General features: G+C 41.5%; 1 protein-coding gene across 12 annotated transcripts in view; it reads right to left on the bottom strand.

Moving 5' to 3' along the window:
• B4GALT4 (beta-1,4-galactosyltransferase 4) overlaps window positions 1-21,436 on the bottom strand; it is a 32,742-nt gene extending 11,306 nt beyond the window's left edge. Inside the window, exons 1-5 of one of the 12 annotated variants that reach the window (XM_064520050.1) lie at window positions 21,049-21,112; window positions 13,541-13,646; window positions 12,008-12,071; window positions 2,568-3,057; window positions 593-825 (exon numbers count right to left, since the gene is read on the bottom strand). In XM_064520050.1, the coding sequence (XP_064376120.1) occupies window positions 593-825; window positions 2,568-2,841 (507 nt within the window). In that variant the 5' untranslated portion in view covers window positions 2,842-3,057; window positions 12,008-12,071; window positions 13,541-13,646; window positions 21,049-21,112. Of the gene's footprint in view, window positions 1-592; window positions 826-2,567; window positions 3,058-12,007; window positions 12,279-13,540; window positions 13,647-19,498; window positions 19,579-20,741; window positions 20,837-21,048; window positions 21,128-21,338 lie in introns of those variants that run through there. The other 11 variants (XM_064520060.1, XM_064520046.1, XM_064520069.1 and 8 more) reach the window with 11 other exon arrangements.
• Window positions 21,437-22,188: the final 752 nt, after the last annotated feature.

Here is a 22,188-nt window from a genome sequence, read left to right as displayed (position 1 = left end):
AGAGAATATAAAAAAGGAAGTCATTAAGTCTTTCAAGAACCAAATGTTATAACTGTTCCTTCCCTCAGCTCTTGTCATGCAACTACAGTACCTACAGGTAGTAGGTAGTATGTTTACCACGAGACAACAAGTACAACCACACGATATGTGCAGCTTACTAAGCATGACAGCTAGTAAGTAGATGGGAGAGAAGAGCTAGATATAAACTGAGACCTTTAGTTCAAACATCTCCGAATTTAAAGGCACAAAATATTTCAGCCTAGTTGTGTAAATATATGGTGCAGGAAAAGTGAGTTGTCAAAAGATCTGAACACTAACTCAGAAATATTATGTTAGACTGAGAAATGGACAACAGTTAAAGACAGGGTTTGTTAATACTTCCAAGTTTTCCTAACAGCAGCTCATATCATCCAGTGTTACCAGCAATGGCTGGAAGCCCCACCACAATTAGAAGACCCTCAACAACCGGAAATGTTCAAAGCAGGCTCAAAGGACTGATGCTTGACAGCAGAGGTGACAGCTTACCTCTCCTCGGACTGCAGAGCAATGATGTCACCCCCCACCCAAACAAGTCTCTGTATAGTTGCCTCACCTGGTGAATAACGTAGATGCCATAGTCCAGCTGCTGCCTCTGTAGGAATGGGTGGAGGTGCTCCAGGAGGTACAGTAGGTGCCTCTCTCGATTGCGGTGCGGGATGAGGATGGCCACATGTTGCAATGCTGAGCACTCTCTGGGGTGATACCGGCCCTTGGCTACCTGAGGGTTCTCCTTTTCTACTTCTTCCAGTGTGAGAGATGCTTTGAAGGTGAGTTTGCTGGCACCTCCTGCAGGAGAAGCACAGGAAGTTTTCCTGATTTGTTTCTGGGTGTGGCTAGTCCAGTGCCCTCATAAGGTACTTTGATACCAGCATAAGAAACCCAGGTTCGAGCATTTCGTTTCCCAGGCTTTCAAAGAGAAAAATAGAGCTACAATGGTATTACAGAGGCAGTGGAAGGAGGGGATATCAAATGTTTAGTCACTTAAACTGATACAGAACAGTGATAAGAAAAATCAAGAAAAGCTCCAGCCTACTGCAGGAGGATTGACCAGAGATGGCTGCCAGGACAAAGAGGAGGACAGCAAAGCGGAAAGAGATGTAGGGCTGAGGCCATGAGAAGTCACCACAGCTTAAAACATGAACAAAAGCACCTCAGGCTTAAGACTAGAAATACATAAGAGAAAATATACCAGGGCCCTTTCTAGCCAAATTAAAATTTCATCACTTCTTTTGCACTGATCTGTCATTCTAGCCCCTTCACATTCAGCAAACCAACGAAAGAGAACAATGCAAGCAACTGTGAGAGTACATGGCTTTACCTTAAACAAATACACTTAAAGGGGTGGGAGGGAGGATGCACCTAGACAGTAACCTTTTGGACTACATCAGGGAGGAGGGAAGAATCCCGTTTCAGAAACAAGTACCTAATTGGGCTCATGAAGAAGAGGACGACGACGACACAGTACTGAAAAACAGATGCCTGGTGCTGCTAGCACAAGGTGTCTAAGGCAGTAGAAGTGGTCTAATAAAACAGCTAAAACTAGGAAACAAAGTCACCTATTTGAACCTTCACCATAAATTACCCCCAAAAGTTCAATGATACAGTGATCTAAGTGGGAGTACTACCCCCAAAGCAGTTTTTAAGACCTTCAATTGTTGAGGTAAAGAGGTGAAAGCACATCTGATAATGAAAAGGAAAGTCTCTTGTGTGGAAGAAAAATGGAACACTATAAACAAAAGAAAAAAGAAATCTGTGAAACTGGCAAATAGGGATAAGGCTCATCTTTCTTTATGCTGTCATTGTAGAGTTCACAGTTTCAGAAGAAAAACTGTCCAGCTCTACAGATTAAAGAGCTGTAAGCAGCGAAGAAAACTGTCCACGCTCTTTTAAATACCTAGTCAGCAGTCCAGAGCAAAGTTTAATACATAGGTGTTAGGTTATTGCAGCTTTTTTGACGGACTTTCCATTGTCTTTGTACCCTCTCCTCCTGACATCCAATAGAGTATCAAGTTTAACCTACAAGTAGGAATGCCTTCCATTTCATCTTATCCCAAAAGTGGTAGGATAGGGGCTTTCACCCAGAACACATACAAGGTGACAACAGAGATAAATACAAGCAGCGCAGAATGACTAACGGGTTTCTACCACATTCAACTTGAAAATGCAGAGGCGGTCAAGCTTCCTGACATTAAAAGCTATATTCCAAAGTTCTCCCACGGCAAAGAGCTACACCCTGCCCTATCCAGAAACCTTCTACATCGCCACACTTCACAGCCTCAGTTCCGTGCACTGTACTGTTCCCCTGCCCCCTTCCAAGCCTACCCAATGCCATCAGCCAAATCTTCCTACAGGAGTTAAGGCACTAAGTGCCACAAGTCACTACCTCATCCGGAAGTACTTATTGCAATTGGTAGTGTTATTTGGTTCACAGCAAAAAGGCCAGACTGAAAAACAGCTAGGTGAAAACCAAGTCAGCAGCACTAAGCAGATGCAACTTGTTAAAAGAAGATGAAAACAGTATCACTTACGTAGGTATGGAGAGACAGCTGGGCAATGACCCTGAGATGACTGCATTGTGGGAACTTTCACAGTCGATTTGGTCTTCTCCTTCTGACTGTCCTCTTCCTCCTCCAGGCTGGTTACCTTTCTGAAATTTTCCACCACGCTCTTAGCTTTAGGAATTGCCTGTCGAGAGTCCACGATGTAACTGAGTGTGGCCCATAGCACCATCAAACACAAAGTGACAAGCAGCAACACTTTGAACTTATAGAAGAAGTGAAGGACATAAGAGCTCAATGCCATGGCTCCCTCAGGTCCGCAGACTGCTTCCTCAGCTCTCTTCCTGAGGTAGGCCCTTCACTGCACACTCACTGGGGATGAAATCAAAGGTCCCAAGAATAACGTCACAGTAGAGAAGGAAAGTGGGAGGTAAGGATGGCTGCCACACTTCCTCTGGTTTTGCAGTTCAAGGAGTTCTGGTGCTGTTTGTCCTCGAAATGTCAGAAAACTTGGCTTAACCTGGACCAAAAAAAGGAGGGATGGGAAGTTAGCTTTTAATGCTGTACCTTCACTGACTTCAAGAAAAGAACTTACAACAAGCCAAAGAATCAGAGCATCACAACATAAAAGGAACAAGAAGTATCTACTGGTCAGAAATTTGAGAGACTGAGCTTTGGTCCTAGCTCTGTCACAAACCAGCTGCATGATTTTAGGCAAAATACTTTTCTTTTTTGCTCCTCACTCCCAGTCTGTCCTTTTTCAAATCAGAATGTGCAGCAGTTGCCCCCTGTTATGTCTGTGTATGGTGCCTGGCACTACACAAGCTTAATTACCGCTATTGCTACCAAAATTAACAACAGCTGCAAGGCCACAGATTCTGCTGGCCATGGGTAAAGCCAGCTCCCCTCATCAAAATGAAGAGCCCATGAAATTATCTCTGAAGAATTAAACTGTTTTCTTCTGAGAGAGAATATTATCAATGCTATGCTGCTATACACTGTAGTGTGAACCACGTAATGCTTAATTGGCATCAGAAACTATTCCATACCTACTGCCTGACATTATCACCTTGTGGGTCATTGCCCAGTATTCCCCTCTCACATGCTGCTGTAATGAGGAATAAACAGGACAGAGGTAAATCATCCTGCTTTTATAAGGAAAGGTTCAGTTTTCCATGATAGGTCTGCAAGGATCCAATCCTTTATTCTGTCTCCTGACACCTCTTTCAAAATCTCCATCTTCATACAGGCTTTCATTGCCACCATACTATAGAGTTACAATGCTAATATTCTTGCCTGTTAGAACATAGCAGAGAAAGAATGAAATTGCAATAGAGAGAGCTTTGATAAGGAAAATACAAATGAAAACAGCCACCTGCAGAAAAAAACAAGGACTGAGGCTAAGCAAAGCAAAAGCTTGGTGCTCTCATTTATACCCTCTTCCCTGGTTTTCTGTGTGGAAAATTGTCAGAATAGTCTGTAAGGCATTGACAACATAGGTCTCTACTACTCTCCAAGGAAGTCTGAAAATGGTCTGAAACTAGCCAGAACTTGTCTTTCCTCTGTTGACACCCATTAGCTGTTTCCAGAACAGAACAGAAAACAGCAGCCATAGAGCAACAGCTGATACCCAGCTCACCTACAGAAGTAGAAAATCTGTGCAGTTAAGGACTATCATATACATCTGCAAAACCCAAGATGATCAGCAAAGCTAAGCTGTATGCTGATAGTACACAGTGCCTTCCACAAAAGGATCTCAAATCTTGTGATAAACAACTGGAAAGCAACTTTGTGAGGGGCAATCTATAACATATGTCATGGACATGGTAAGCTTGATTACTTGTTTTCCATGGTCAAACATTCAGTGTTTTTCCCTTTCTGGCACTCTAATATATCCTACCTCTGCACTATCCAACAGAAAAGAAATACATCCTTCAGACCCAAATGCAAACAAACCTCATGACCTCAGTTCTAAAAATCTTCATATTTACTCAGCACACCTCCTTCATACATTCACTTAGATACTGTGGTAAAACTATGCCTTGCTCACTTTTTTCTCCTATACAGTCAAAAACATCAACAGCAGAACAGTGAACTATGAACTTATTTCTCCATCTCTATCGTCAGAGCTGTCCAATGAATTCTTACTGCAGATTTAGCTGGCAGGGGTCTTGCATACACCTAGAAGAGCACCACTCTCACTGCTGGTAACTACCCCAGCAAGCCATGTTTCCCCAGACACCTCATACTCCTTTTACCACATCTCAGGAATCCTCAATATCCTGCTATAATTCCACCACTCTGGCAGGCCTCAATACAGTCTCACATTAACACACACATCCACACACACATAAACAGCAGTTATGTTTCAGGGTCACCACACAAGACCCAGACTAAATCCACCCTAAGTATTTTGCAGTGATGCTGATGATCTGCTCCACATGGCGCTAACTTTGAGTAGTATGCACACAAGCCAGCCTGCACCAGTTCATCTGGAAGCCCGGTTCTCTTTCTGGTACCTGTCACATAACTGTTACTTACAGCACAGGGTGCAACACACAGTGACTGAGCGCCTAAGGGGGTACAACCATTATTGCAAATCCAACTGCAAATCTTCCGTGTTTCCGTGGCTCTCTGGAAACAACTCCATCCTGAATATTACAAAAAAAGGGAGGAAATCTGGCCTGCAACCCAACCAGATTCAGAGATTAGCAGTGATTAATACTGTCATGTAGATATTCCAGAGCCTGGAGATCAATGCAGAGCAGCGAGGATCTGCCCCCCTTGCTATTTAAAAAAGGGCCACTTCAAACCCACAAAACTTCTTTTGACCTGGCCATCTTCCCACTGGTTCTGGATTTTTGTGAACAGTCCTAACACAGCCTCTGTGGCATTCAGAACAGAATCCATAAATTGAGAAAGAAAAGGAAGAAGGTACCAAGGGAGATGGTGTGACTGACCAATAAACCCCTACAACGGAAGAAGTCTCAGGGAAGATGGGCAAGGGCAAAGTGCCCATGAAGCTCAGGAATAATGTAGGATGTGATCCATTAACCACAGCTGTTGCACAGAGCACTGACTTTATCTCAACTCAAAAGGGACCAGAGGGTGACCTTTTGTTTTAGATAAGCAGCTGTTTCTGTTGAGTGGATCAACTGGTGTAAACTCTTCCTGAGTTTATCAAAAGAACATGAATGTCTTCTTGAGATAGCCAGACCAGCACGGGGGAAGCGTATACATGGCTCAGCCCAACACAGAGTATAAAACCTGAACAACTACCAAAGGAATTTTGAATAGAGCAACAGGCTTGAGCTGGCTTCAACTCACGTATTCCTTCCTGGCCACTGGGGATGCCCAGCATCATGATGGTGAGCATATTAGAGAGACTGGTAATGGCAAGCATATTGGTATTGTGATTGAACTGTGTAAGTGTATACACTTGTATTGAGATTTCGGTATACTGCTGTATCACTCTGCTAAATCAGAAACCCTGTGTAACATCAAATACCTTCAAAGTAAACTTTAATATTAAGCATTGCCCTCTCCATGTGTGGAGTATCGAAAAGAACCTGGTCAGAGTGTACTGGACTCTGACAGATGGATACTCCAGCGTCTGTCCCTGAAGGGTGAGGGGTCCAATGAATCTGTTCTAGAAAAGCATCATCAGCTTTGTGAGGTGTGGTGCTTCTACATATTTTAAAATTAAAGGTTGAAACAGAGCCCTCATTCCACCATTTTCCATACTAAGGGCTACTACAAACAATCATGCCTCTAGGGACCTTATTCTGCAAGTACCTGTTGTTCAGCAGATGAGCCCACAGGGATACAAACACTCCAAACCAACACAGCAGCAGCATTTTACAACATCAGGGTGGCCAGCAAGCTGGAACCAATGCTATGATATTTTCAGATATCCAATTGTTTTTGCACCCCTCCAAAGTTTAGATTTAACATTTTGGTAATATCCCAGACACATTTACTCCCACTGTATATTTCTGAAAACAGGGCCATCACAACTGCACAGAAAAAACAAGTTGTTGTTCTTTCCTCCCTAGGGTCCGCCAAAGGCTGCCTGATCCCCTTCTGCCCCGGCTGAGTGGGTAACCATCACTGGCCACATTCCTTTCACAGGCGTTCTTCATGTCTCCCCTGAATCTGAAGACATTATTTTTACAAAAGATAGGTGCATTTACAATGTAACAAAAAGAAACAGGAAAAAAAAACTTATTTTTTTCCTCTATGCACATGACAGACATAAGGTGATGGACTTTACTGTCCTAAAAAGCCTGTGATGTGCAAGAAACTCAGTATTCTAATCTATACTATATTGGTCAAATGTATGGCAACACAAATTAAATCCAGAGTCTCCATATACACCCCAAATAATGGTTTGAGGATTTTTTTAACCTTTTAAAAATATTAATGCAGTTGCTGTCAGTAACTGATACACACTTTATTTTGCTGATCCTCACATGAGTTGCAGGCTACAGCTGAAGTACTGAAGGAATGCCCAAAACACACTACTGGGATTGCAGGCAGGTGGGGAGGGGAGGGAACTAAAATGTGAAAGAGCAACAGGAAAAGAGGAAGGAGGAAAGTCTCAGTTAAGAGATAAACAGCACAGATAGGGGGTGGGATTCACTTTCCAGTAAAAGGAAAGCTTGAGTTTGCACAGGAAAATAGACAAGAGTAATCATTGTTTTACAGTTAAGAAAAATGAATTTAAAAAAAAAAGTTTCAAATGGGCTCAAAATAAAAAATAAATTAAATCCAGTTTAACCTCCCCCCATACTTCTAGAGTCCCAACTCAATCAATCTTCGTATTGGGGGGGGGGGGGGGAAGCCCCTAACTAGGAAAATGAGATGCAGATAAAACTATCATGTATCAAATATCAAAGGGAAAGAGGCATGAAAAAGGAAAAGAAAAATGAATAGAATGAGATTAAATGGAAAAATCTACAGGAAAGGAGTGAAAGACAAAATATATTCAATGAAAATCTCAGTCTTATTTTTATTTCAGCATATTTCAATATCAATATATTTTATGATTATATTTTATTTCAGCTATGAAATTTTACTTCGGACATTCTGTTTAGTCTTGTTGGCAGACATGCCACAGTAATACAAATTTGCAGTTATGGTGCCCTGAGAGGTGACAGCAGAAATATCACATTGATATAACTTGAGTTAAACAACTGCTCAGAGTCAAGCTCAAAACTGAAGTTAACAGGATAATATTTGTTTTTGAATATTGCCTGCTGCAACATCGGTTCATCCCTTTCACCCAAGCATTGTTTCCTAATTAGCTGTCAATATGGTTTGCTTCATCAAATTATTTCTGCCTTTGCAGGATCCCTGCCATACATACTGAAGAAAGATTTTTGCATGACAGGAGGGATTCTGGACCATAGCTTTGTTCGAAGTTCAGCTCTGTCTCTTACGACTCGGATTCGCAACTGCAGCAACTGAAGAATTAACTGCTCAAAGACCCTTACCCTATTGCCCCACCACACCTTATCACCCAAACAATGGGGATGCAAATAAAAGTGCAGTTATCCACTGCCCAGCCAGAGTGGACAAAAAAAATGATCAAAATCAATTTATTAAATTCACAGCCCCCCACAGTATCAGAAGCAGACTGTATTTTTCTAAAAGAAGTTAAAATAGCTGCTTACCACTCATGCATAAACTGGAGCAAACAGATCCTCCTCCATGAGAAATTATTTTTTCACAAATAAAAATGTAAAGATAAGCTACCCATGAAAAAAAACAACAAAACATCAAGAAGCAATCAGGGGCATCAGTCAGAAGAACAAACTTATGAAATACTTTTATATCAGGAAGAGCATGCAGATGTAAAATTGCTAAGGTACAAAGATACCAATTTATGGAAACAAAGCAAACTCTGAACTCACTGCACCAATCTGATTTGTACCCCCTTCACACTGAGTTAAGTAGAATATCACGTGTACAGATTTTGTCAATTTTGTGAATGCCATTTACAAGCATATGTTACTAGAAGTTCACAGTACTTGCCACTGACGCATATTCAGATTTTACTACTGTCAACATTAGTTAATTCATATAGTTTGATAGTTAGCATATCATATATATACGATACCTTAACTTCTTCTCTGAGTTCTATGGCAGTCAGAATAGCTGAACGTTATTCTTGCTTAAAATATTTATACTTGAGCACTTTATAAAAGTGGCATAAATATGCATGCATAATTGCAAACAATTAGTCGTTTTCAACTCATCACAACACATGCAGAAGGGCATAATTAACATTTTATATACAAACAACTAAGCTTGCAGTTTGGTATTTTGGTGTCTTCTATGGAGAATATAGTTTGTATTGCAACACATGGAAAGCATGAAGATGCTTCAGGTATGTTAAATGGAAAAATATACACAAATTAATTCAATCAGCTTACGTTATTAGTTCATAAAGTAAAAGGTATTAGTCTTTTCCTGGGACATGGAAATGGCATGTGCACAGAAGGGCTATACTAATGAACTGTTACAAGCTCTGCCCTCATGAATGACAGCAACTGAAAAAAAGCAGTGAAGAGCTGACACTTATGACTTCCACCAAGGATGCAGAACCCGTGAACATAAGATGACCGTAACTGGAAATAAAAGGACGAGCACAAGGTTAGGCCTTAATAAAAGCTTGTTTGGAGTACTTACTTTACCATTTCATGCTAAGGACTCTTCATGCTTTATCTTAGTCAGTAAAAGCTTACTTATTTTGAAAAGGTGATTTTTCACCAGCCAGTTTAAAAGATTGGTGTTCCTGGGTTGCTAAGACAACTAACCCTGACTCAAGAACAGTAAGAGTTGTGGCCTTGTAAAAAGAAAAAAAGTATTAGGCCCAGAGGCTAGTGATAGAAAGTTATACTCAGAAATAGAGGATAAAAGCCAGAGCTGTAGCACATCCATCAGATCATCATTAATGGAACAGCCTTAATAAAATAAAATATCGACCAGAATAGTCATGCAGAATCTACTCCAGCTTTAATAAAGGCCAATGGTCACACTGCAATTTATGTGAAATGCAAATACTTTGCACTTCCTAACCTTTACAGAAAAGGAAACCCTCGCCTATTAAGTACAGGCTGATGATAAGCAAATCGCTGCTGACACACCAGAGAAGGAAAAGATCACTGGGTCAGATATTAAAATATGTGCAAAAATAATTCAAACAAAAATACAATACTAAACAAATCTTGCTACAAAAATTAACCAATAATCTCCAAGATGCTCGAAATGTAGTTCTTCCTTCTTCTATACTTGGTAATTCTGGGTATCTGTCCTTCGAATATGGGTGTGAAAACGTAAGTGGTGCAACAAAACTCTTCTCGTAGCCGTCAAACCTCTCTCTAGCTAGATCTGACCTTCATCACACATACCCAAGGACCTTTCACACAGACCTAAAGTGCAGTTCATCTTGTGATATAACTTCTCAGTGAAGCATGACCAAACCTAGTTTAGAAAGCTGCAGCTGGTTAGCTGTGCGCAACAAAAACACAGCACTTCAGGCCACAAGGTTAAAAAGACCGTGGTACCACTTCAAAATCCATGAAAAAATTATAACGTAGTTATCCAAAAATGAAGTCAGCCAGAATTTCAAAGTCAAAGGCTTTACAAAGAATGAGAAAGGTCTCTCTGCATATACAGACAGACAAATCCATATCTAGGCAGACACTGCAAACACCATTCTAAATAAATTCATGATCATACTAAGGCACATAAATACCGTATGATGTGTTGGGTACCTAACATCTTATTTGTATTGACAGCTGCCCTTGTGCTCTGCAGCTGGTCTGTGAGCTCAAGTTCTGTAACCTGCTACATATTTTGAAATAGGTGGCAAACCCTACTTACATTTTCCAAGGCTCCCCAGCACTGCTCAGAATAAGGTACCTGTAGGAATCAGTCAGAAATGCACTGCTGTCTGACCCCCTCAGTGAACAGGGGTTTTCAAATCACGATCCCTGGGCTTGTGGGCAAGAACACAAAACCCTATCTCGCCCCTGTCCGCAGACAGCCCAAATTAGTAAGTGAGGTTCCTGCATGGACGAGATTTTTTCTAAGCGAAACAACTGGATTATAGCCATCCACTTTCATTCAGGGTTTTCCCAACAGAAATACACAGGCACGTGTACCAACTCAGATCTGCTGTGCAAGCACATAGCAAACGAGCAGCATACGTGCAGCTGGCTCCCCGTGCATGTGGGCTGCAGGGTCAATCTGCCCATATGAAATAGGCATTTGTCTAGCAGCCTCACTGAAGCTACTACCATAACCAAGCTGAGAGATACCCACAAATTCTAGATTGATAGCCATTCTTTTTCATCTAGACAAAATTTCTATGTAGTCAAAGAGAAGGTCAGCAGGAAGATGGATTATTGGTAGCCCTGAAGAAATAAAATCTTATGAACAAACTTTGACATGCAATTGGGGTTGATAAACTCTTTTTTTTCAAAAACTTATTTTTCACTGATATGTTTTTAAATAAAAATTGTCATTATGACAACTACTTTAAGGCCTAGATTCACATGGTTATTTGTAGAAAAAGCTAAGTCAATATAAACAATATAAATAATCAGGCAGAACACTTGCTGCCTAAACTTTACTTCTCAAGTGTTTTCTATTTAAAACAATTCACCCTGTACAGAACACCTGCAGAGCAGCTCTAGAGAGATCCTTCTGTTTCACACATGCAAAATTCATTTAGTGGAAGCTTTTTTGAATTTCCACAAAGCAACCTTCCAATTCTGCCTGTCTCGCGCTCCCCAGTAAGGAGAGGTTCCCTATCATACAGGATTTTCCAGAACCCTCTGCAGCTTTCTCAAGTTCAGTGAAATGCACAAATTCCACAGCTGCAAAAAGGATTCCTTTCAACCTAACTTTAAAACCCCTCAGAACTCCAAACAGGAAATGAAGCACGAAAGAGCTCCTTAGGACAGCATTTATCAGATCAATATTGTGCAGACTTACTTAGTACTTTTTAAGGGCCCAAATTCAAAGCAGCAAGGGATTTGCTCTGGGGGTATCACAAATAAATACAGCAACCTTCTTCAAACCTTCCAAGAAAGAATTAAATTCTTTACAGCTGACAGGGTAGAAAGATCAATGTATACCGTCAGCTTTTCTACACAAGACAGTTCAAGTCCTTGAGTTCTATAAGTGTCTAAAGCCACTCCTTTCACAAGTCTTTTTTAGCAGATTAGTTTTCCAGTTGGGCTTTAAGCGAACACATTTTAGCACCCCTTTTATATAACAGCTTTATAATCCTATTACCTCCACCTATTAAAGAAATACTAACTGCACTGAGAAATGGTGAACGCATCAGCAGTAAAAAATAAATATACATATTAACAATCCTCAGATAAACACCCTTTTTGCCCCACTTTTCACTTCTCAGGATTTCAAGCCGAAAGGAAGCACGTTAAATTACTCACTGTTGCTGCTGCTGCCACATCCCTCCTTCCTGTAGAGCAGTCACTCCAAGAAGTACGGAGAGCCCTATGCAAGCAGCAGACACTTTTCAGCTGTGAAACCCCACACCATAAAGAGACCTCTGTTACAACTAACAGGCTTCAGGAAAGAGTCAGCTCAAAACTCGCAGGATGACTGTAAAAAGCCAATACCTCCAGGTTTTCTCCAGCCCTAGCGAAGCTCCCTAGCACCGTCCCCCACGCTCCTCCCCTCTGCCCACATCCCAGGGAGGGAAGGCAGGCAGCCTCTCTCCCTCCCTCCCTCTCCCTGGGCACCACTGCATGACAGAATCAGCACGCAGGCGGGACGCTCAGGCATATCTGGATGGAGCGGTGTGCCAAAAGCAGTACTGCAAAACAAATTATAACAAACCACGGTCAGAAACAAAGGCTAAAGCAAACCACAGTTTCTGTCTGAGCCTTTCTGGTACCTGTTCTATTTGGGGATTTTTAATGTTAAAACTCATATCATTCTTATACAGATCAAGCTGTCCCTCCTCACATCCACACCCATGGAGAAGTCTTGGCATTCCTATCACACTTCTCTCCGTATCGCCTGGTCACATCTGGTAAGCACAGTGTCATCAGTGACAGAAGCATGCACTTTATACGAGGGTATTTAGACTGTCTGGTTTAAAGACTAGTATTTCCACAAAAGGTAACTCGCTACATTACTCTTATTGTGAGGTTCTCTCTTGTTGGTGCTTTTTCCACGGCTTTGCCCCATAACTTTCTTCCAGCAACCTAGCAGAATCAGCAGCGCATAAGTGACTGAGGCATCTCTTAGCCATGTGGCCCATGAGGGCGTCTGCAGGCTGCTAGGGCAGCAGTGCCACTGTGCTAGCGGTGCTAGGCGAGCCCTGATTCGGCACATGGTGCACAGCTGCCAGGAGGTTTTTCCTGCCAACCTACCCAGGCCTCCTCCCTGACGGCCATATATTAAGCTGACAGTCAGACATTTCTTTTGGTAGAGTTGCGCCCACATTAGAGGAATTTATGGGCACATCTATGCCAGTTAAGGGGTGGAATTTTCTCATGCTTCCAGTCAACATAGTGATAATGGCAAAATAATACAGTAAGGACGAAACCGAAGTACCCACAGAGTACAATGCTAGAACAGATTGTATTAGAGGTGGGGAGAGAAAGGATAGTTACAGCCTGATAACAAATGTTAATCTCCTATAATTCATAGCTGTTTGAACTCCTTGTGCAACACATACTTGAAACGTATGGTAGATATTTCAAAGCTTTACCTGTAGGTCTTCTCTACGCAACAAAGCTTATTCATTATTAGGGCTGCGCCAAAGTTTTGGGTAACAACTTGTTTCAGATACTCAGTAACACAGGAAAAAACCTTTAGAATTACTGTATCTTTTAACCAGTGTTCTCACAGTCATATAAATTCAGATCAGCCTGGATCTTGACTTTCACTGTATCACTTCTCTCCCCATTCCTACCCCCAAACTGTAGGTCCTTTGCACTAGCATTAATACTTACACAAATGTGAGGTAAGCCAGGTCAGGAAGCAAGCAGTATTTCTAATAACCACCTGGGATCCTCTGACTATTCTTCCTGCTGAAGAATGTCAAAAGACATGGTACAACTAGGAGCAGAAAAAAAAGAGTAGCTCAGCTTTCTGTTTAATAGGGACAGTTATTTTAGGACGATAATAAAACAATACATTTCCAGGCAATAACTGGTAACATTCTAAAAACTGCCTTAAACCAATTGTAAAGAGGAAATGCATGAGTTCAGAAGAAACAGACCAAAGTGCATCTGTGGGGCCTGATTAGAATAAAATCCATTGCCAGTGAAAACATTTCAGTTGTGTCTAGAATATAAGCAGATGTGCTGGCTGCGCGTTCTTTTCTTGTTATTTATTATTCGATAACTGTTTGATGCTGAGTGTAAAACAACCGAAGTAATGGCAGCCCCAACTCCCTAGTCTACAAATTAAAAAATAGAAAGATGACTTAACATACGAGGAAATAACCTAGAGGTTTAGTTTACATAAATTGTCTCCGTGTGCGTGAGCATCACAAAAGATATTTATAATAGGCTTAAGTGAGGAAAGGCTTGGCAGCCAAACACTGCAAAGCCATTTCACACATGAGCAACACTACAGCAAAAAAACACTGAAAGAGGACTCTCCAAACAGCTTCAACTCTGACACGCAGGACAAAGAGAAGAAAATCAGAGGGGTAAGTGAGATAGTGAGGCTCCAACAGGGATGCCATTGCTTTTCTGCGCAGTATTACCCCAGATGAAGATTGCTATTCCTGTGTTCCAGCATGCTTTAGTTTATAATCAATGATCTGAAGAACTTGTTCAACAGCAAATGCACTGGACAAATTCTTTTGAATTTATGTTTTACTGATTTGCCTTAATTTCTAAAGAGTTAAGATGCAATTAGTTTCCTCCACAGCTGAGAATTCTAAAGATCTCTCTCTTTCACATGGGCTGTCAGGTTTCTAAAGAGAGGTGAGCTTTTCCTTCAGGATCTCTTCCCTCTCCGAGGCCAACTACTTTTGCAAAAAATACAGGAACTTCTGTACTGAACTTTGACTCCTGTGTCAAGTTTAGCTGAATTTGGCCAGTGCAGGAACAAAATCATTACAATCATCACAGTGAGAAAAATATGAAGAAACAAAACCAGAACAGAATATAGGAAATGGTAATTCATTACAATCTTGTCCATCCTAATGTTACACTTTGAGCCCAGTCAGTTGAAGGGGATGCTTGTATGGTAAATCTAGCATCCAAACACAGATGAGTTCCTAGGTGTTTTGTTTTGTTTTACCTAGAACATCTAGCTTCTTCTTTGAGCACGTTAGGGAAACATTGATTTTATATCTTCTGGTTTCTCTGTATTTAATTTCACAGACTTAAACATTTCCATTCCGGAATGGCACTCAGATCACAAAGCATCAAGAAACACCTGCTAGTTTAGCTTCCCATTACTGAAGAAGTTTGAGTGCAGGCTGATGTTAAAAGTTAACTACTAAAGTTAATGCTAAATGTTTGACAAATGTAGATTTTAAAGTTCTTGAGTTCTGATATTCACATACCTTCATTTATTACAGAAGTTTCCCCTAGGATTCAATTATGTTAGATTCCCTAAAGATCAAAACAGCTGCAGCGCAAGTGGATTCTATGCCTATGTATTATGTTTACCAAGGCTTTAAGTTTAGAGAGCAGAGGCGTGCAAAACAAACAGGGACAAGAGTCACACCTAAAAAAAAAAAAATGCTGCATAAGACGACACATTACAAAAGTCTTCTGCTGACATTGTTCTAGATAAAGCCGCATGAATAAGCAGCTTTCCAAGGGAAGAAGTTAAAAATGCACACCAAGTGAACAAGCAGCTTAATACCCTAGAGCACTCAGTTGCAAGAGCCAAGCCAGGATCATTAAATTCATTTTACAATCCAAATACATTGTACAACTGAAATTAATTGTTTAAAAAAAAAAAAAAACTGAAAAGTTCAATCCAGAATTCCTGCATCTAATAACAAAAATGGGTGGCCTCAATTTGGTACAGCCAACACAAATTCACATTTTCAAATGTCTTCTCACCACAAAGAGCACCACAACTAACAGACAGTCTGTAGAACTGCACAGAGTGGTTCTTGGCAATGCCAATCCACCTGCAGTTACTACCTGCCCACTTTCTTTCCTCCATAGTCTAATCCCACTACCAGAATTCCCATTATTACTGTAAAAACCTCTGAGCACTAAGATATGAAAACAACTTTTGCTCCTCTCACAACAGCTGAAATGGCCAGAGAACGACTGAAAAATGCACTACCAAAGGGGTTGTTTCTAAGGCCACAACTGGCCTTTCTTTTCTTTTCTGCTCCTCATCTGACCAGTGCAATGGATGGATCTATTCACTTTACGATGACAAAATAAAAGCCTGAAAGAACTTGTTTGCTAGCTCAAAACTAGAGAAGGTAGTGAAATACTAACCTAACAAAGTGCTTTAAAAGATCCATTGTATTGCTTGAGATGTATGGCTTCTTAATGAGCAGTCATGTATATTTATTCAGAATATATATCATTTTCTGGCTACTAGCACACACAGTTGATAAAAAGTCTTTTCCACCTTTTACCTCAAATATTAGAGAGTGGCTATACAGCTACTTGTAACACCCCCAGACAATCTGTTGAACAAAAAGAGACATTTTCTTATATAGTCATGTTTCACTTACAAACAAAGGCCTAATTCTTGGTAATTACTCAGCGCCTAGAACATCACATTAAGATTTCTGAGACTGCCTAACAAAAAACCTATGCTTTTTTTATAATCACTTACAGAGCCTTTGCTGCAAGTGACCCAACATCATTATCAAACACAGGCCAACTGAGTGGGTGCTATTTCAATATCACTGCAGAGTTTTCACTAAGATGTAATGAACTCTGATTTTCTGCTGCAAAATGCAATCCAGCTTCTCCAGGCCAAGAAACACATTTATGAATGGCTCCCCTTGTCAGACAACTACAGCTGAGCCACTGACCTCACTGTAAAAGACACAGCACTGTCAGACTGAGCGCAGTCAGAGAGGTGGAACAAGAAAACAGAAAACTGAACTGGCACACTCCCTAACTCCCTAATTGCTCATCATAGAAGTGGCTTTTAAAACTACAACATAGTTTAAGAACACCTTCCCCCGTATGCTCAGTGTAATACTGTGAAAAAGAAAAAGGTAAAACAGATTTCTGCTCACACAAGAATCTCATGCACAGGAAAGCTAAGGTTAAGATTCAACTTGGCAATATTCTACCTTCTTCTGGCAGCTGCTGCCTTGCTGGAGTGGCATCAGCCAGTATGGATGCCAGATGTCACAGATTACTCCACTTTACATAAAAAAGACCCACCCCTCCGAAAAAAACCAACAATGCTGAAACACATTTCTAGCCAAATTTTTCACTCATCTTTCTTTGCAAAGAAAATAATACAGCCAGTTAAACTACACCTGAGAAAGGCATGGAATTAAATCAGTGCACATTCTTACTGCAGCTTTAAGTACTTCAGAATACAATTTTTTTTTTTTTTAAGCCAAAGGATCAACCACAGATAGCTAAAGCCATATAGGACTGGAATTGAGGTAAGTAGTAGAGATCTATGGCTATTTAAATACATTTATAATTTTCAGTTTACAAGTGTCTATCTGTAAACCATGTTGTAAAAAATGAAAACTAATGAACTTATACAAATATCATGAATGCATAACTGAGAACAGAATCCCATTCTGTTTCTCATTGAGGTACTCCTGTATGAAAACTGCACCTGAGACACTCCGGTTGAAGCTTTTAACAATTTTACAACTATTTTTGCAGTCTTCTCTCAGTAAGGATTACAAATTGTTAGTGCCTAGTACAAAGGCAGCTATAAGGAAACAGTGTTGACAGCGTAATTTTGTTAAGCTGTTAAATGTACAGGACCTTTTCCATATTTGAACACAATTCAGAGCTACACAGATTTTCAGCCCAATTACAGATGTGTTTTTGTGCAGGAGAAAACTTCCAGATGTAAAAAATAAGAGCTCTAAATAAGATCCTTCAGGAATACTGCAGCTTAGAACAGTATTTGACAGGACTCAGAACTGCTTCAGCAATTCTTGTTCAAGCTAGTGATGAGCAATTGTATTCAAGCTACTTCTGGCAGTAATTCTAAAAACTTACCATGGTACCACCAAGAATAAGGATACTACTGAACCTTTTGGACAAGTAGCTAAGTAAGAGCTCAGGCAGCAGGAGGTAGTGCATCTCTTTCCCCCCCACTCCCTTACTAACCTCTCATCTGATCTTGCTGGGGATCTGGAGAACAGACTCCTCCTCTCCTTCTTCCTCAGGGTAAAGGAGCTCCCATTCCTCTACAGCACTCCTGCTCACACAATTCCCCAGCCACTCCGCACACAAACAGCAGCTGGCCTCTAGCTCTTTCCAGGAGCAAGAGACAGAAAGGAACACTCTCAGCTCAGAAGAGGAGTAGGGGGAAACTCTGCCACCCTTCATTTCCTCACTGTTGAACAAGTCTTGTCACCCTCTCCCCATCTCACTGATGTAATCAGATTAGCTGCAGAAGTCTGGGAGTCAACTACAGGACTGGAGATGAAGGTACAGCAGGAGGAACACAAGATTAACACTGCAGGTGCCCCAGCAATGTCAGTTCCTACAACTTTGTTATTGTTTGGAAATGTGCACATTTAGAATCTTCATGATTATCAGTTCAAGAAAATTAGCTGAATTATGATGGATAATAACTTTATCCCACATTTCATTGCCTGACAAATGAATATTACCCAGCGGATCTTGCTCTCAGCAGCAGCTGAGATACGGAATATGTAAATAAATATGGAAAAAAAACAACAACACTGAAAGACTCCAAGATGACACAATCGTAGCTGTAAGGCATGTTCCATGTATGTATACCAAAGCGATTCCAAAAGAAGTACAGTTGCACCATATTTATAAAAACACCTAAAATACGTTACAAATTATAAAGAAAGAGGAGATGGAAACTCTCTCCCACTGTTTTATAAAATTTTCAAAGTCCCATTTATACACAGCACTACAAACACAGCTTTTGAAACCAAAAAGCTAGCTAGCATCATTATGTAGCCTGCTGGGTGAATTCTGGCCTACATACTTGCCTGAGCAAGCAGTTTTTGAGCTGAAACCTTGCATCAAGCAGACGGTCATTTGACCGAACTTCAGAATCTTAAGGCATATCATCTTCAACTAGCAAAACCCAAGTTTGCAAAACTCACTCATACACCTTAGGGTTAGGATCATGTAATAAAAAATAAAAATCAATTATAAACTGATTTAAAGCAATTTGAAATTAAAAAAAAACAAAAATTTTTTTTCACCATACTATTTAAAATAGAAGAACATGGCAACTCAAAAGAAAAAGAAAGACCCAAACGTTCTAAAGTTTAAGGAATAAATTTCTTGGCACAAACTAGAAGCATACTTGTGAAAAATTAAAGACAGCTGTTATAAAAAAGTTACAATGAAATACCCACATAAATCAAAAACATGTTCATGCAGATACCGTCTATCAAACCCATCAGAGGTGTTTATCAAGAACAATCATTGTTCAGCAGCTTGGATGAAAGGTGATACTTCGCTGGGTTAAAGAAAGGTTCATAAAGTGTATCTCACTAATTAAAGAGTCACAGAGAATAAAACAAAACTCAGAAGACCTGCTTTCCAGCATCCTAAATCTGACCAGAATATTTGTAATTAATAGAAGACTTACATAATTGTCATCAAGTTGCACAGAATATATACCTTAGAGAAAGGGCATCTGACATAACGCTACAAGCCTTACTGATAAAAAGTAAACACAACTTTTTAAATTTAAAGAATATAAACAAGTCCTAAAGCTTATTTCTTCCTTTTTTCTTTTTTTAAATGTTAGCCATCTCAACGACATCAAAACTTTACCTTTCTTTTCTCTAACCCTCTTTCTTGAGAACTGAGATCTTCTAGAATGACTCAGCCATCTCTTGGGAACTTCCTTAGCTCTTCAGTGAAGGGGTAGAAAGAATGTTAAATCCATAAAAGGCAACTTTGCTGCTATCTGAGTCAAGTAGATGTTAAGAAAACCCTATTACATATAATAAAACGTTATTACTCTCTTTGATAGAGTATCGCTATCATGGTGCTGTGAAAGTCTTAAGTCTACTACATTTCTAATCTTATCAGAGCTATACTTTTAAAAAGCCACTTGTGCTACAACTCACAAAACAACCCCTCCCAAATACTCCTGCTACTACCCCCACTTCTGCTTCCCCTCAAGGCCTTCAACTGCACATTCATCACCAGTGACCCACCTGGGGCATTTTCATGAACTGAGGACTCCCACAAACCTGTGCACATACCCTCTTAACCCTCTGATCATTATTCAGGATCCTCCAAAATAACACCCGGAGCAATGAGTGAAGGAGTTTATGTTACAGCAATGAGAACATTTAACTGAGCTGTATGAGTTGCATGTGCTTCACATTCTCCATGTGTGAAGTGGAGAAAATAAAACCTAGTAGAGTACTGAACTTGCCTTATTACAAGACTGCTCAAAAGCATCAATTAAAATGAAAACACCACCAGACCAAGTCCATCCTCCAGACTTGTAATCTCTAAACCCAATATGGTAAGCACTTAAGCCTATCCATAATTTTTTGATATGCAATTATTCTCAATTTTACCAACATGCTAACACTGTAGTATAATGCTACACTACAATGAAGTTCCATAGCAAAGTAAGCATTTTCAGGATCACAGCCCAAATTCTCTCCTTTGATACATTAGTGATAATTTCAAGGGGGCTACCTGCATATTTGCAGGACAGCCCAAGAGCGACCAACTGCAGGATGGGGGCCAAAGTGTTTTCAACATACAAACATCCAAAAACATCAGGTACGATTAAACAAACGTCCTTAACGGTTTTGCTAACGATTCAAAACTGAAGTGATTCTTGAAAGCCAGTCAGCAGCTACGATTTGGGCTGATCTTTTCATCCCTCCATCACCAATTTATACCAGTTTCGCCCGCGTTTTACATTCACGTTCTCATGGCTGCGGCCCCTTCGTCACCCCCGCTGCAGCTGCTGGCACCTGCGACCCCATGAGACACTCAACTGGGCGGCACGTTTCTATCACTCGCCGGCTTTACCGAAATTCGTACTCACACGAGCCAAACTTTAGGGGTGGCAGCGCCCTGGGAGGCCCCCGCCGCGCCGCGCCGCGCCACCGCCCCCCGCCCCGCGCAGGCGCAGCTGCCGCGGAGCCACCGCGCGCCCCCTCCCCCCTCCCGCCGCCGGGTGCCGGGGCGCCTGCTCCCGACGGCTCCCCGAGGGACCGTGTTGCCGTTGAGGGGAGGAATGGAGGCGGCGCGCCGGCACCGTTGCCCCTAGGGGCATCGGACCCTCCTTGCCGGAAGGAAGGGGGAAGGCGGTGGCGGCGCGGCGGAGGACGCGGCCCGCAGCCGGTCCTTACCTGCCAGCCGCCCTCCCTGCCGCCGCGCCACCGACTCCCACCCGACTCCCCCGCCAACCATCGAGAGCGAGCCTAGAGCGGCTGCCTCCTGCCACAGAGACCCCGCTGGAGGAATAGAGCGGCCCCACCGCGTGCGGGGGCAGCCGCCCTATGGCGGCGCAGCCGGCCTGCACGCCTTATCTGCTTGTTTGCTTTAGCGGCGCAGAGCAAACTCGGGAGGTATAATTTAATCAGCACAGGTCAGGTGTGCCGGCGTTTAAATATGCCTAGGATAGTTTATGGCTGCGTACCAGAGACTGTGCCAGCTTCTGTGATTTCCAGGAGCGTGAGGGCAGTTTGCTGGGTTGTCTGGGTTTGAAGCTTTGGCAGAGCTCTGAGGGCTTTGACATCACAGCACTTGCGTTGCTTGTATTTGTGGAGAGCTGAGTTTCACTTTCTCACAGAATGTGTCCTATTCAGGACTTCTGTAAAGTGAAGTTATATGAGATTTGGCAGGACTTTCAGCAATCAGAACTTAAAATACCTGCTTCCAAAATCTAATTGCTTGTTAGAGAGAAATGTGTTCTCCTTCCTTAATCCGAAGCGGAAACATGAAAGGGCTTTTTGCGTCCAAACCCTGACAGAGTGCAAACAAAACCCCTTGAAGTGGGCATGCCCACATGGGTATTTGCAGATGGTTGAGAGTATTTCTTCATCTGTTACTGGTAAGACTTGTGAATATTTTAAGAACTAAAAGCTTCAAAGGTACTTTTGCCTGCAGTATTTTGCAAGCTAGGTATGTTGAATAGGAATTAAGTCACCCTTTGGATTAACCAAAGTTTGTATCACTACAGTGCAAAATTTGCTGTTTTCCCCTGGACAACTTTTCAGCATAAACCAAATAAAGAAGAAACAATCACTTTGAGTATTTGTTCAAAACACCAAAACTGTTTCACTGACAGTGGCAAGAAAAGCCAGATGAGAGCAGCTGGCTGGCTGATTAGGCATTCCCAAGCAGGCTTGCTGGCTGCTTTTGCCCTCTACACTGTGGGATGGCAACCCTGCCGAGTGAGTCCTCAGTTCTAGGGCAAGCCTGCATATGTTGTCCTGCTCCAGCTCCTGCTGGGCATGTACTACATTTCATCCAGACCTCAGCAAGGT

This window comes from Dromaius novaehollandiae, chromosome 1 (assembly GCF_036370855.1).
Source record: "Dromaius novaehollandiae isolate bDroNov1 chromosome 1, bDroNov1.hap1, whole genome shotgun sequence".
In the NCBI taxonomy this organism is placed as follows: Eukaryota; Metazoa; Chordata; class Aves; order Casuariiformes; family Dromaiidae; genus Dromaius; species Dromaius novaehollandiae.
Note: the sequence above shows the minus strand (reverse complement) of the source record. Positions and strands in the feature narration are given on the sequence as shown.